The sequence below is a fragment of the Pelobates fuscus genome, chromosome 12 (assembly GCF_036172605.1).
Source record: "Pelobates fuscus isolate aPelFus1 chromosome 12, aPelFus1.pri, whole genome shotgun sequence".
NCBI lineage: Eukaryota > Metazoa > Chordata > Amphibia > Anura > Pelobatidae > Pelobates > Pelobates fuscus.
This window is the reverse complement of record NC_086328.1, coordinates 105,748,935-105,764,709: the sequence shown is the minus strand read 5'-3', so window position 1 is coordinate 105,764,709 and position 15,775 is coordinate 105,748,935. Positions and strand designations below refer to the sequence as shown.

The window sequence follows — 15,775 nt, the reverse complement described above, 5'->3', positions numbered from 1 at the left end:
CCCGTACTTGGTAACTTAAGGGGGGACTTGAGTCAGTTGGGAGAAGGAATTACCCGGCAGCAGGTTGTAGAGTTGGGTAAGACTATGGAGGAGGTACAGAAATGGGTACAAGATAGATTACCTGTGAATATTTATCCCCCTGTTCATAGTTATCATCCAGGAGACCAAGTGTGGATTAAAGAGTGGAATAATGTACCGTTAGGGCCCAAGTGGAGAGGTCCTTATGTTGTTCTTTTGTCTACCCCTACAGCGATAAAAGTAGCCGAAGTAACTCCGTGGATACATCACTCCAGGGTTAAACCAGCAGCAGTCGATTCTTGGCAAATTACAGCAGATCCAGAGAATCCCTGCAAGATCCGGTTGAAACGCACTACTCAGTCGGAGTAACGAGGAATTATTGTGGATTACAAATTTTATTGTTACAGGTGTGAGTGAGAAGGCCATAATAAAGCCTGTCCGCTTACCAACACATAGTGTATAAGCCAGGAAAGTCTCGAAGGGACACCTGTGAAGACGAGCAGAACTCCATTCCCTGCAGCCCTCACATCCTGGAAGCTGAGGTTCCATCGCACGGACGAAGACTGAGGATGACGGCGAAAGATGTGCTTTTGATTGTGTTTATTTATATGTGTTTTTATATTCAGGAAGGTAGAGGTACCGACACTCCTAGCTGTGAGGTATGCATTAAGACTACGAGAACAGGTAACCATATTTCCCAAACCCTAATTTGGCATTCACAATACGAATGTAAAGGAGAGGTATCAAGATGTAGATACCTAAATATAGACTATAGTGTGTGCCATTTAGGAGTAGGAGAACCTAAGTGCTTCAGTCCAGAGTATCAACCTCGTACAATTTGGTTGACTCTCAGGAATGGAGATCCTCAGGGGACCCTAATTAATAAGACGGTGTTAGAATCCGTACATTCTTCGGGTGTTCTGCTATTTGATGCATGTAAGGCGATATCAAGTGGTAGAAAACCGTGGAATGTATGTGGGGATCTTAGATGGGAGAGGACGTATGGGTCTAATGATAAATATATTTGTCCCAGTAGTAAAAATAAATATGTGAGTCCTAGATGCCCAAATAAAGACTATAACTTTTGTCCATATTGGTCTTGTGTGGGGTGGGCGACTTGGGGACAGACAGTAGATAAAGACATGATAGTGACTAAGTTGCCGACTAGCCCTTATTGTAAGTCTATGGAATGCAACCCAGTCCATATACTTATTAATAACCCCGACAAGTTCCTAGATAAGTATGGAAATTTATTTGGGTTTCAGATATACGGGACGGGTTTAGATCCTGGGACATTATTGTTTATAGGAATAGAGACTGATACGGTATCCTCCCAGACTCATCAAGTATACCATTCCTTTTATGAAGAGATGAGTATAGATAATAAGATCCCCCATAACGCTAAAAACCTGTTCATTGACCTAGCTGAAAGTATTGCCGGTAGTCTTAATGTTACCAACTGCTATGTGTGTGGAGGTACTAACATGGGAGACCAATGGCCTTGGGAAGCAAAGGAGGTAATGTCCGGTTCTGAGGCAGTTGACCAACTAATATCTACACAAGCCGATTATCATTTGAGTGTTAGAGGTAAATCTGAGTGGAGATTAAAGACCTCCATCATAGGTTATGTTTGCATAGCAAGGAAAGGAATAATGTATAATACTTCTGTAGGAGAATTAACTTGTCTAGGGCAAAAAGCTTATGATGATGATACTAAAAATACAACTTGGTGGTCGGCTTCAAATGTCTCAGAACCATCTAACCCGTTTGCTAGATATGCCAGTTTAAAGGATGTGTGGTTTGATTTATCCATCACATCTACCTGGAGAGCCCCAGCAAATTTGTACTGGATCTGTGGTAAGAAAGCCTATTCGGAGTTGCCACAGGACTGGGAAGGGGCATGTGTGTTGGGTATGCTCAAACCATCCTTCTTCTTGTTACCGATTGAAACAGGTGAGACTTTAGGTGTTAAAGTGTATGATGTGAATCATAGGAAGAAAAGGGGACCCCTAGAGATAGGTACCTGGGAAGATAATGAATGGCCTCCCCAGCGTATCATAGATTATTATGGGCCAGCCACGTGGGCAGAAGATGGTACCTTTGGTTATAGAACCCCTATTTATATGCTCAACCGTATTATAAGATTACAGGCGGTGGTTGAGATTATTACTAATGAGACCTCACAAGCACTCAATCTTCTAGCGAAGCATAATACCAGGATGAGGACAGCAGTGTACCAAAATAGATTAGCCTTGGATTACCTTTTGGCAGTAGAGGGAGGTGTATGTGGGAAGTTTAACCTGAGCAATTGCTGTCTTCAAATAGATGACGAAGTGCAAGCAATAGCTGAGCTTACTAGCCATATGGTTAAACTAGTGCATGTGCCTACTCAGGTATGGAAAGGGTACGATCCAAGTAGTTGGTTTGGTAGCTGGTATGAGTGGTTTGGAGGGCTTAAGGCAGTGGTAGGTGGAGTCCTACTGATTTTACTGTTGTGTCTACTCCTACCGTGTCTTATACCCTTAGTAGTTAGGTCTGTGCAAAGCCTGATAGGAAGTATAGCAGAGAGGAAGGCTGCTGCACAGATAATGGCGATATATAAGTATAAGGCTCTAGATCAAGGAGAACCAATGCAGGAAGATGAGTGTTAAAAGATTCACATCATAAGATAAGTCTGGTCTGGTTCATGGTAACCTGAGGTATATGCAAACCAAGGTTAAGTGATGCCTCAAGTAATTGTGAAATATCAGAGGCATCAAAGGGGGGAATGTGATGTAATTCCAGTAAAATACAAGTTTAGCAGGCTAAGATTGCCACAAGGCATATGTATGTATATGTGTTTGTAGTATCAGTTAGTTAATTACACGTAGCTAAGATACTGTTATCACTGTACTGACCAGGTGCAGGAATGTAAGAACTGGAATTACGCGTCCCTCTCCTTTGTATCAGATGAGCCACGTGGTTAGACCGGATGGATGAGTTTAGACTCTATTTATTAAATAGGTTAAGGGTATGTGTGGGTGTAGTTAATTGTGGGAGGAGCTACAGTGCTATATAAGGAATGTACTCTATGTATTCAGTACTCAGACTTTGCTGTATTTTGGTGACGCTAGTCCCTCTGAGTCCCGATCGGTGATCCAATAAAGAATCTCTTCCTTCCTGAAGAAACCTGTGTCCATCTCTCTGTGCTTGGCTTCCGTCAGTTTCTCCGGTATCAGTATTAATAGACTGAGCTGTGACAATAATATTAGATGTAACAATAAACTGAGATAATACAATAAATAGTACAATAATGATGATGATAGCACTTTGTTTTAGTACAGGGACAGTACTCGGAGGGCATTTGCCCAATTTAAAGATGGCCACCGGTCAGTTATACAGAGAGCTCTAAACAGAGAGTTTTCACAACTGTAGGTGACAACGGTGTTCTATGAAACATAGCAGATGGCTCCGACAAAATGGTTCCGGATAAACTCCTGACAGACTTCTCTGTGATTTAGAACTCCGTGACTGTGCCCTCGCGCGCCCACTGTTTGGGACGCGGCTGGTGATGACGTCAGAGAGGCGTGGCCAGGTCTGAATGTTTGAGGGGTCGGATTCTCGCACCATGCCGGGCACTGACGGTAAGAACTGACAGTGTGCTCTGTGTACAGCTTAGTAACCTGAATTACCCAGCATTCCGTGCAACAACACCATGTTATTACCCAGCATTTCCTGCAGCAACAACACCATGTTATTACCCAGCATTCCCTGCAACATGTTTATTTACACCCAGCATTCCCTGCAACACCATGTTATTACCCAGCATTCCCTGCAACATGTTTATTTACACCCAGCATTCCCTGCAACACCATGTTATTACCCAGCATTCCATGCAACATGTTTATTTACACCCAGCATTCCCTGCAACACCATGTTATTACCCAGCATTCCATGCAACATGTTTATTTACACCCAGCATTCCCTGCAACACCATGTTATTGCCCAGCATTCCATGCAACATGTTTATTTACACCCCAAATTTCCTGCAATAACATGTTATTACCCAGCATTCCCTGCAACACCTTGTTATTACCCAGCATTCATTTGAACATGTCTGCTCCCGGCATTGCTCTGCGTGACATAGAATGTGTCTGTTCCCGGCATTGCTCTGTGTGACATAGAATGTGTCTGTTCCCGGCATTGCTCTGCGTGACATAGAATGTGTCGGTACCCGGCATTGCTCTGCGTGACATAGAATGTGTCTGTTCTCGGCGTTGCTCTGCATGACATAGAATGTGTCTGTTCCCGGCGTTGCTCTGCGTGACATAGAATGTGTCTGTTCCCGGCGTTGCTCTGCGTGACATAGAATGTGTCTGTTCCCGGCGTTGCTCTGCGTGACATAGAATGTGTCTGTTCCCGGCGTTGCTCTGCGTGACATAGAATGTGTCTGTTCCCGGCATTGCTCAGCGTGACATAGAATGTGTCTGTTCCCGGCATTGCTCTGCGTGACATAGTGTCTGTTCCCGGCATTGACATATGTGTCTGTTCCCGGCATTGCTCTGTGTGACATAGAATGTGCCTGTTCCCGGCATTGCTCTGCGTGACATAGTGTCTGTTCCCGGCATTGACATATGTGTCTGTTCCCGGCGTTGCTCTGCGTGACATAGAATGTGTCTGTTCCCGGCATTGCTCTGCGTGACATAGTGTCTGTTCCCGGCATTGACATATGTGTCTGTTCCCGGCATTGACATATGTGTCGGTACCCGGCATTGCTCTGCGTGACATAGAATGTGTCGGTACCCGGCATTGCTCGGCGTGACATAGAATGTGTCGGTACCCGGCATTGCTCTGCGTGACATAGAATGTGTCGGTACCCGTCATTGCTCGGCGTGACATAGAATGTGTCGGTACCCGGCGTTGCTCTGCGTGACATAGAATGTGTCGGTACCCGGTGTTGCTCTGCGTGACATAGAATGTGTCGGTACCCGGCGTTGCTCTGCGTGACATAGAATGTGTCGGTACCCGGCGTTGCTCTGCGTGACATAGAATGTGTCGGTACCCGGCGTTGCTCTGCGTGACAGAATGTGTCGGTACCCGGCGTTGCTTTGTGCGACATAAAATGTGTCGGTACCCGGCGTTGCTTTGTGCAACGTGGTACGTGTTGGTGCCTGCCATTGCTCTGCATGACACGGAATATCTCGGTACCCGGCATTGCTCTCCATGATGGGGAACATGTCGGTGCCTGGCATTGCTATATTGCTATGTGTGATGTGAAATGTGTTAGTTCCTGGCATTGCTTTGAGTGATGTGGAACGTTTTGGTACCCGGCATTGTCCTGGGCAACGTGAAACGTGTCGCTACCCACAGCCCTGTATGAGCTGTTGATTCTGATCTCACTAATGGTGGGTTTAAAATAGGTGAACGATGTGACGTATTGACACTAAACTCCTAAATATACACTTGTTTTACTTGTTAAGGTTTTCCACTATTTTATAGGACCTGTACATCTGAATGAAACTTAATTCACCTGGCAAGTTGTGTGCTATTGGCTGAATGATGGGACAGCAGTTATCCAGTCAGACCCAAAGTGTGATGAACAAGCTGCCGGAGAAAGTTTTAAAACATGCGGCTTTGGTACGAGAGAGCGGCTTTCTAACATATGAGGAATTCCTGGGAAGAGTTGCTGAGCTAAATGATGTGTAAGGTTATATGTTTCTTACAAACTTCGCTCTCACTCATCAGTGAGTTTGAGCTTTGATGTCATTAATGTGTACGTTTATTCACTATATTGAAAACCATTAGTACACAAGAAACAGTTTCACACTTTAGGTCAAAATTGCAGATTGAGAATATTTTCCAACTATTTTTTTTCTATTTTCCCATGCTTGTCTAGAATTAGCAATTCCATGGTCAATTTCCACAAATTATTTGCTAATTAACTGTGATCATGTTTACCAACAAGCAGAAATTCCATTCAAAGGAACCCTCCAAGCACCATAACCACCGAAGCACACTGTATGCACCACTGGGCTTTGCGCCCGACTTTCGTAAAACAGAGAGCTGTAAGGATGTAGTGGAGGAGAAGAGCTGACTCCAGCTAAGAAGTCTAACCGTTCTAAAACAGTTTGACTACTTACATTGAGGGGCACTAGGGCACTCATGGCACCATAATCACTGCTACTCACCAAATACTGGATTAATACATATAGTCTATTCGTTATTCCCAATGTATGAATTGCAGGATTTCAAAACAAAGTCAGCTTCTCCCTACATTTTGGGAGCGGTGGACCTTGGGGCTGGTCTTGTGGGGTGCTGGATTTTGGGTGGCGGTTTTGGTAACTCGACATACTGTCCCTGACCACAGTTGATGCTACTGAATTATCTGCTGTTTGACTTGCAATATTGTCTTGCAAATATTTTCTCAAATTAAAATTTATTTATCTCATATATTAAAGTCAACTCTGTTTTCAGTTCTGCTGTTTTGCTCTAAAATGTTTAATTCACTTTGAATTCACAGTAATAACCATATGGAGTTTATTCATTAAAATTGGCAGACCTATTGTGTCAGTAGGTAAGGTGCTATCTGTAACATTTTCAATACTGGTAGTTGTCTTATACATAAGTAACTGGCCACAGTGATCCATTATTCTAGACCAAGGGTAGTCAACTTTTCAATACCTACCTTACCACCCGCCTGTGCCACATGAACTCAATTTTTTAGCTCATGTGCACATTGTTTTTTTTAATTTTTTTACAAAGGAGGGTTTAAAAAAAAAAAAAAAAAAAAACTTAAATGTATCCATATATAATATAAAATATAAATCTAATGAATTTCAGCATCTCCATCGATGCAGCACCTACTAATGCAGGAGCTGCTTAAATTGAAGAAAAAGAAAGTTAAATGTGAAAACAATAAATAGAAACAATAATAGATTTCTTTATTTTATATCCTATTTTAAATTATTTTTTTCTTTTTCTCCTTTTCCTTTTTTTCTTTTCTTTTCTCCTTCCTTATTGTGATCACCAGCAGGAAGGCTGAACTAGGATCCCGCTTTATTATTAGCCAGCAACAAAAAAATAAAACCGAAAAAAAGGAATTTCTATATATCAGGGGTCCTTTTTTTCCCTTTCTCTTTATTCCCTTTCTCCTTCCTTTACGTCTTTTCCTACTTACTTTTTTTATTTTTATTTTTTCTTATTTTTTTTTTATGGTAAGCAAACCAAGTAAACAGAAAAACACAGAACTTAGCTGGCCAAAATTCAATATCAGGAACCCTTCTAACTGTCCCTGCTTTCACATCGATTGCATCAGCTCCCCTCCTTTTCCGACGCGTTACATCATGCCCCTGTCCGTCCTGATTAGGAGTGCAGTAGCGCACGCTTTCTTTTAGCCATCGAGAGAAATTTAGCAAACAGGCGTTCACACAATGCATGTTTGCCTTTTTTGTGAGGTCTCTCTCGATGGCTGGTGGGAGGCGCACGTCTGGGCTGAGCATGTGGTTGTGCCGGAGAACGATAAGTCGGTGGCGCCCACCATGAAAGCTTGAATCGCCCACTGGTTTGCGGTAGGAACCAAGTTGACTACCACTGTTCTAGATGGTTTTCTATTAGTAGAGGAACCGAATACCATATCCCAAAGTATGCACAAGACCTTGTATCTGGTTTTTATCCCAGAGCTTTCCTAGACATGGTCCTGAGTATCAGGGAAACATGGAGTCCTTCCTTGAAAAAGATACCTGTTCCCTTTTGGATCTCCATTCTATCCTTGGTTCTCTGAACTTTGCCATACGCGTGTACCACAAGGTCACTACTTCATTTCCCGACTACTCAGCCTGCTTCCTGGTTACCTACCGACAATTGCACTGAGACACTTGATGCTCAAACAGACCCGTTCATGGGGCTAAACTTCCTATCCCTCTGTAACTGAAAAGCCATGTTCATTCCCCCACTGTCCCACAAATCTCCCATTATCTGTACTGACACTGCTGCCCACACTGGGTTTGCAGCCATTTTCAAGAATAACTGGTCCAATGACATCTGGCCTACAGAGACGCTCTTTGAATTAGACCCCATCGTGGCCACTGCACACGCCTGTGGGTCTCTATGTAGGGGATATTTGTCAAATGCTACTCAGACAACACATCAGCATGTGAAATTATAAATAAAGGTTGGTTCTCCTCACTAACAATAATGAGGTTAATCAGGTAGTTGACTTGGTTGGCAGCAACACCGCAATCTTACCTTGTCCGTATACACATATCAGGCCGTCACAACATAGCAGCTGAAATATTTCAATTTTGGGTATTCTTCCAAGTACACCCTACGGCTCCCAAATGACCTACCAAAGTTGTGGGAAGGGATATTCAGCCTATAAATACACAGGCCGCCCCTTCCTCTGGGACGATACTGCCTGGTTTAGCCCATCCACCACTTCCTTTATCAAGCCATTCAATGTTGGTTGGCCCTCTTTTACAGGCTTATCCGAATGTCAGTTTCTGCACACCACAACCAGCCCACACCACCACTATAACTAGGCATATTGTCCCTGACCACAAGTGATGCTACTGAATTATCTGACTGTTCGATTTGCAATATTGTCCTAAATAAAAAAATATATTTACCTCATAATCAAGTCAACTCAGTTTTCAGGTCTGCTATTTTGCTCTTAAATTTTAAATTTACTTGGAATTCCCAGTAATAGCCATGTAAGGAGTTTATTCATTAAACAAAGTTTGCAAATTGTAGCATTACATGTCCAGTTATTTTGGTAAACATTTTGTATAGTCTGTTTTGAATGTACTGTACTGGAATGCCCAGTTTAGTAAATAAGTTCCCTGTATATTAATAAACATAGCACATATATTAGCACCATACACCGAATTATTGGTGCCCCTTACTATTTTTTTTTTTTATGCTTAAAGTAACTTGTATTTTGTGTCATTTTTGTATTTGTGTAGCTCTCGTATTTCTAGCATATTTTCCTCGTTTATTTTTTTACAGCTGACGATATTTAGAGGATTTTGTTTACGCTGTTGTAGGGTGTTGGGCTTCTTGTGTATTGGATTCATGTTACTGGATATGGGCTGAGTTTTGGTTAAGGTATGTGTTTGGTACAGTTAATTCCATGTTTGTTTTTTTTCTTTTTCCAGGACTGCAAAGCTGGCTTCGGGACAGGACAAACATCTCCTGTTTGAAGTGCAGCCAGGCTCGGATTCCTCAGCTCTGTGGAAAGTTGTTGTGCGTGTTTTGTGTACGAAGGTGGGTATTGCTGAGTGTTGTGTGCGTTTTGTGTATGAAGTGTGTACGGGTGTTGCTGAGCACTGAGAAATGTGGGCTGTAGACTTTAAATGACAATGTCCCACTGATATTGCATGAGCCGCCATTTTGCAACAATGAGACCTACGCCCAGCTGCTCTCAGTTCTGTCTGCAGCAAATTATATGGACACTATAGTCACCAACTTAATCTAGTTGTTCTGGTGTGTATATTATGTCCCTGCAGGCTTTCACAAAAGTCTTAATTCCTGCAAAATATCCCAAATGGCAAAATTGAGGCAGAAATAACTACGTTGTGACTAGAGGAGTTAGATAATTTTTCCATATCTGCTATTTTTTTCCCTCCATTTTTCCATTCAGGTTTAATTTGTGAAAGTTCAGCAAATAACTGTTTATGTGCAGGACTCTCGGCAGGGGCCCCAATCTTTGTAAATTGAATTATTTAGTGTCAGGACAAGTAGGTTGTCATGATGGACAGGTCAGTTGGGCTACTGCTTTAGACCATTGGACAAGTAAATTAAAAAAAAACACAACCCTGTATATGTAGTATGTGTGTGGAGATTTTGTGTTTTTTTGTTTGTTTTTTTTCTTTCCTTTTTTGCATTAAACTAATTTCTGAAGCAATAGTTCACTTATTTTTTGGTAGTGGAAGAAAGGCATTAAAGACTCACAGCAGGTTAATCTTTTACAGAGGGAAAACTAGAGGATATGGTACAGCTTATTATAGATGTTGAGATGGGTGCAGTTTTTTTTCATACTGTTTTCAAATGGTTTGGAAAAAAAAAATCTGTTTTTGATTTTCTAAGACCCAAAGCCTGGCTGTGATAGAATGTGATCCACACCCTGCACTCATGGGCCGTTGGTGTTCACATTTAAGATGAAGATAATGGTGGAACTGATATCTGTATTATATTTAAAGAAGCATAAGGGACAGGACCATAACCACTTTCAATGCGCTGTAATGATTATGGTGCTTGTCATGTCTGTTCATTCTAGTGAAGCTATGAGAGCTATCTACACGTTTAGAATTGTTTAACGTAATGGGGATCACACTGATGTTTAAATGTATAATATTATTTCCATTCTGCAGATTAATAAGGTCACCGGCATTGTGGAAGTGTCCAGGATCATGAATCTCTACCAGTTTATCCAGCTCTATAAAGATATCACGAGTCATGCTACCGGAGCTTTTTCCCAGGACAGCTGTGGTGCCGCCGCAGAGGATAATGCTGAAAGTTTCTCCTCCGTGTCTTCATGTCAAGCCAGCATTCTAATGGGAAAGTATGTCCTCTCTTTAAAGGGAAACTTCCCTGCCCAAAAATAAAAATCACTGTTTAGTAGATATAACCCAAATTAAAACATGCGTGTGCATTTAGTTATGCATTTTTTTCCATTGGGGTTATATTTAAAAACAACTCAGCTCTCTTGTCTGCAGCATTTGCAAGCCCTCCCCTTCTAACCCTGCCCAGACTTTCTGTGGCTGTCCAATCACAGATTTCCTAATGCAACTCAATGAGAAGATAGGTGCTCTGGGCATTTGCTGCCTCTTGAGTTTAGCTCCACTGAGCTAACCAAACTAGGCAGTAACAGGACTCTTTGTTCGATTGACAGCCAAGGGGGTGTAACAAGATTAATTTATAAAAGCGCTAATTTCTATTGAATCTGCACTTTTTGTGAAATGAAAAAAAGAGGACACATTTTTCACACATAAAGCTTTTCAGCAAGATAAAGTGCTCTATGTATACAACAAAAAGAATACAGGTTTAGGAGATTGTAGTTCCAAAAAACAAAAGAAAACAAAACTCACTTTTTTGCAGCAAGTTCAGCAACATTGTCTCAAAGACTGTGTAATATAATATAGCAAAACTATAGGCACAAGATTTCATTTCTCACAGCGAATTAAAAAATTGTTGATAACAGCACCTAAGTGCAAAAGCATTTCATGAATACCTTTCCGGTATGACCCCTTTAAAGGTCTGAAGTGTCCCTTTAACTGCTGCCATGAGTGTGCATGTTTCAATCTTCACTCAGTGATCCATTTTCTAGGCACTGTGTATTTATTTTTATAATAGTAACCATTAGTAATTCCAGTATTTAGATTTACAGTTTCCATGCTCTTCCCCAACATGATGCAGGAAAGTGCATTTTGACTGCTACCTGTTTATGTTAGATTTTTCATTAATTATCTTTTTTTTTATAGTAGCGACAGGAAGGGCCTTCACGGGAGACTCTCTGATGACAGTGGGTTTGGCAAACACTAGCATTTTGGTGGAAAGCGCAAAAGGGAAATAAATCAGTCGTTCTGAATATTTTGTTATATGTTTACAAGTCCTGATATGATAATGTTCTTTATAAGCTGTTTCATCCGATACGGCTGGATTCTGGTCTTTATAGTGCACACCTGCAGTTCCTGGACATAGTGTCCACATTGCGCACTCTGCTAACCTGCATTGACCTTTACACACGGCAAATGGTAAATGTTCTTTTCCTGTTTTAGTTTGAAAGGAAGGACAGCAAATACAACAGGCAGTTAGTCTCGTCAAGAGGTTCTGCAAGTGCTACATTACTATGAGAAGAGGTTGTGTGTCTGCCAGTTCTTTTAGCAGGTGTTGTACTAAGAACATTAGGCCCATGATAAACATTGATGGGAAATTTCAAGATGAACCTTTTGAGTTTTGTATGTTTGAAGTTGGACGTGGGTTTCCTTGTTAAATATTTTCTTTCTGTGTTTTAGGGTGAAACAAGTGACTGATGACGAAGAGTGCTGTATATGTATGGACGGTCGAGCAGACGTGATCCTGCCATGCGCACACAGCTTTTGTCAGAAATGCATTGATAAATGGTGAGAGTTAATACCCCCACACTATGCTATGCTCCAAATACAGTGTTTGTTTCCCATTTAGGTGGGGCCCGCTTTACCTGCTGTTCCTGTATTTCAAACATGTTTTGTAAGAATTGCTTGTCTTGTTTTTACCTGTTGTACATTGCTGTGGAATATGTTGACGATGTATGATTTATTGTAATTACAAAACTTTCATCACTCCTGGGCCACTTGAATGTATACTTTAATAACCCTTGCTTGTTCTGTTGAAGGTTTTATTGGGGTTTGATAACGAGCCCAAGTAAATCAAATTATTCTACGTTTTCAATCTTAGCTGCCCAGTTCAAGCTTGATGTTCCTATTATTTGTTGGCATCTGTGAAAAAGTAATGAAAGTTAAAGGGAATAGGCCCTTGAGTCTTGATTATAATATTATGGGTAGTGGACGTCCTGTTTCTGACCTGCTCTACACAATATCCTGAAATATAAACAAAAAGGTAACCTGAACAATATGAATGTAGAATCTGGTGGTAGAAAATCCTTTTGGAATTGTTTTATTTTTAAATATGAAAAAGCTTGGGGCGAACCCTTTTATAGTCCTGGATCAGTGTTAAAACCATCCCTGTGACATTAGTGGTCCGTGTTCATGCTAAGCATAATCAGTAAAAATGTGAAGCCCTCCTTTCTAAGCGGAAAACTACCAGATTTCATGATTAAAAAAAATGAAAGGAAACAGTCTGTTGAACTTTGATCCAAACAAGACCGTTTGAGAATGTATTTTGACAGTTCCTTTTCCTGGACAATTCCATCAACCTTTAACTCTTCCATCCTCATCCTCCTCCACCTCTATTAAAACCCAAATAACATCAACATTAAAGTGTTTTATTTCCCAATAATGACCCACGAGGAACCCAGTAATATAAACCCGTCTGCTGTGTTTAGTTGATAAGGAGGTGCCAGGTAAAAAAACTCTGCCATTGCATTCCAGTATTACCCCTGCTGTCATGTCTGCCTCTAGGGATTTGAAAAGGATGGTGCTTCCTCTGAAAGGAAATTATGATTTTCTGTTTGTTTTCTAAAGCGAATCAGATTCATATTCCCACTCATGCATGCCAAAAGATTTAAGCGTTTTGTTGCATCTTGCCAGTCTTGTGGTGAAAGATTGATGCTTTTTATGATCTCATAAACCTGTAAGCTGAGATCTGGCCACTTAATAGTATTTACTGAGAGATGGGACCCTCTGGGGACAATCTTTTAGGAGTGCTAGGCTCTGTACACACCGAGCAAAATGTTCCATTCGCACACCAGGACAGACCACACCCAAAGTTGAAGGCGAGTCTCCTAAAGCAACACCGGACGTATGTACATTTAAGTCTGTGAAGAGTCTTATCCAAAAAGAATTGACACCCCTCTACACACAGGGAGCTAGATTCAATGCCTGTATTAAAGAGACTGTCACCATCTGGAGTCTTGGCATATTTTGCAAAGACCCCCAATAGCGATTGCTCCTCTTGCAGTGCTGTGGCCGCAGAGTGCAGGGAATACTGAGTTTTACTTACCTGAACCACTCTGTACCTCATAATTCAGGCCTCACAGGGAAATGACTACACAGTAACAGTGAGCAAAAAAACATACGGTTATCGTTTTGTGTTTAAGGTTTTATTAAAACATTTCCATCAATGCTTCCTGTCTCTTGGTCAGTTTATCTGCTTGGCCTATCAGTGTAAATATTTGTGCCTGGGTGTAACTCGGATGGGGGAGGGTAGTCGAGGGTGCCTTGGTAATCTCTGGTTTGTAAATGTCTTCGCAGGTGAATTGATACTTTTTTCATGAAAAGTTTTAATTAGAAATAATTTGAAAAGTGTAATTCAGAAACAAATTCTACAAAAGTACAAACCATATCAGCATATTTACATTTCACAATTATTTTTGATCTCTTCTTGCAAGGAGTGACCGGAATCGCAATTGTCCGATTTGTCGGCTACAAGTGACCGGAATGAATGATTCCTGGGTGGTTTCGGACGCCCCTACCAATGAAGATGTGGCTAGCTACATACTGAATTTAGCTGATGAAGTCGGGCAGCCACACGACACGTTCTTCTGAGCACTGCATTGTGGGCAGGCTATCCATTCCCAATAACATGGTCTGTGTTCTCAGAATGTAACAATCTGTGTATTGTATTCGTATTAAATCTCCTACAGACTCTCAGATGTTAGGGTGTAAATAGAACTCAACATGTCAGCAATACATTATTATGCTACTGAGTTATATTAATTCTCTCTGAATCCTGGAGAAATTAACTGTTTGAATTCTTCCATTCGGCTAACACTGTAAGAGACGTACTACTATGTAAATTTTTTGTTTTGGGGGTGGGGGGGAGAATTTTTTTGTTCTGTTTTTTTTCCTTTTTTTCTAATAATTTTAATTTTTTTTTGCTGATTTGTAAATGTATAGTTATTTGGGATGGATTCCTTTGTACTGTGTTAATCTTTGGTTTTACCCCATTTGGGGCTCCCTGTAAGTAATAGTGGATTAAAGCACAGAGCACATCCCTTTGTCTTACAACTGCTTAAAATTGTAATAATCCCTTTGTTGTGCTTTGTTTTAGGTATTAATACAGTTGGGTTTGACTGCTCTACTAGTGTCTCATTGTTGGGGCCTTTAATGCAGTTGGTTTGATGGTTCTGTCAGTTTCCCAGTGTTTGGGGGCCTTTAATGAACTTCAATAGTTCTGTCAATTTCTCAGTGTTGGGGGCCTTTAATGCAGTTGGTTTGACGGTTCTGTCAGTTTCTCAGTGTTGGGGCCTTTAATGCAGTTGGTTTGATGGTTCTGTCAGTTTCTCGGTGTTGGGGGCCTTTAATGCAGTTGGTTTGATGGTTTTGTCAGTTTCTCAGTGTTGGGGCCTTTAATGCAGTTGGTTTGATGGTTCTGTCAGTTTCTCGGTGTTGGGGGCCTTTAATGCAGTTGGTTTGATGGTTCTGTTATTTTCTCAGTGTTGGGGGCCTTTAATGCAGTTGGTTTGATGGTTCTGTCAGTTTCTCACTGTTGGGGCCTTTAATGCAGGTGGTTTGATGGTTCTGTCAGTTTCTCCGTGTAGGGGTCCTTTAATGCAGCTGGTTTGACGGTTCTGCCAGTTTCCCATTGTTGGGGCCTTTAATGCAGTGGGTGTGGTGGCTCTTTTTTGCAGTCATATTTGGGGGTATTCTAGGAACCTCTACTTTCAGGGCTACACTGACATGCCCAATATTCTCATCCAGTCAATGACTAAATTACATCCTGACCCCTTGGAGATGTTGGGAAATGGAGAAAACATCATCTCTCTATCACTAAGGTTATAGTGTGCCCTAGACTATAATGTCGCCATGTCACTTGGGATTGTGGAAACTGCTTCTGCTGCTGCTTGTGGACATGCTATTTATAGCCCTTACTGCTAGGCCAGTGCCGTAACCATAGTAGAAAAGTCCAAGCAGAATTTAGTCCATTCTTAAAGGGTTTCTCCAACCCTGTTTCATGGTTAGAAAGATACTCTATTGGCATTAGTCTGTATGTCCTGCTGTACAAAAATGCTCAAAGAGCTCTTTAACTGGGTGAAGCTCCCCTGCACTGCTCGGTGTATCCTCGTCTTACAGGAGCCGTGCCAAGGTCCAATCTAATAATGTTCATAGACCAGGCTTTAATT

General features: G+C 41.4%; 1 protein-coding gene across 1 annotated transcript; it reads left to right on the top strand.

The window, feature by feature from the left end:
- Positions 1 to 3,555: 3,555 nt before the first annotated feature.
- Positions 3,556 to 14,449, top strand: RNF141 (ring finger protein 141). Its single transcript, XM_063438827.1, has 6 exons — positions 3,556 to 3,641; positions 5,497 to 5,699; positions 9,150 to 9,258; positions 10,365 to 10,555; positions 12,009 to 12,116; positions 14,042 to 14,449. The coding sequence occupies exons 2-6, from the start codon at positions 5,554 to 5,556 to the stop codon at positions 14,196 to 14,198; spliced, it is 711 nt and encodes a 236-aa protein (XP_063294897.1). The 5' UTR covers positions 3,556 to 3,641; positions 5,497 to 5,553; the 3' UTR covers positions 14,199 to 14,449.
- Positions 14,450 to 15,775: the final 1,326 nt, after the last annotated feature.

Coding starts and splice junctions, on each gene's coding strand:
- RNF141 (XM_063438827.1), top strand. CDS start 5,554: ATGATGGGACAGCAGTTATCCAGTCAGACCCAAAGTGTGATGAACAAG. Junction 5,700..9,149: donor GTTGCTGAGCTAAATGATGT/GTAAGGTTATAT, acceptor TTCTTTTTCCAG/GACTGCAAAGCTGGCTTCGG. Junction 12,117..14,041: donor CAGAAATGCATTGATAAATG/GTGAGAGTTAAT, acceptor TCTTCTTGCAAG/GAGTGACCGGAATCGCAATT.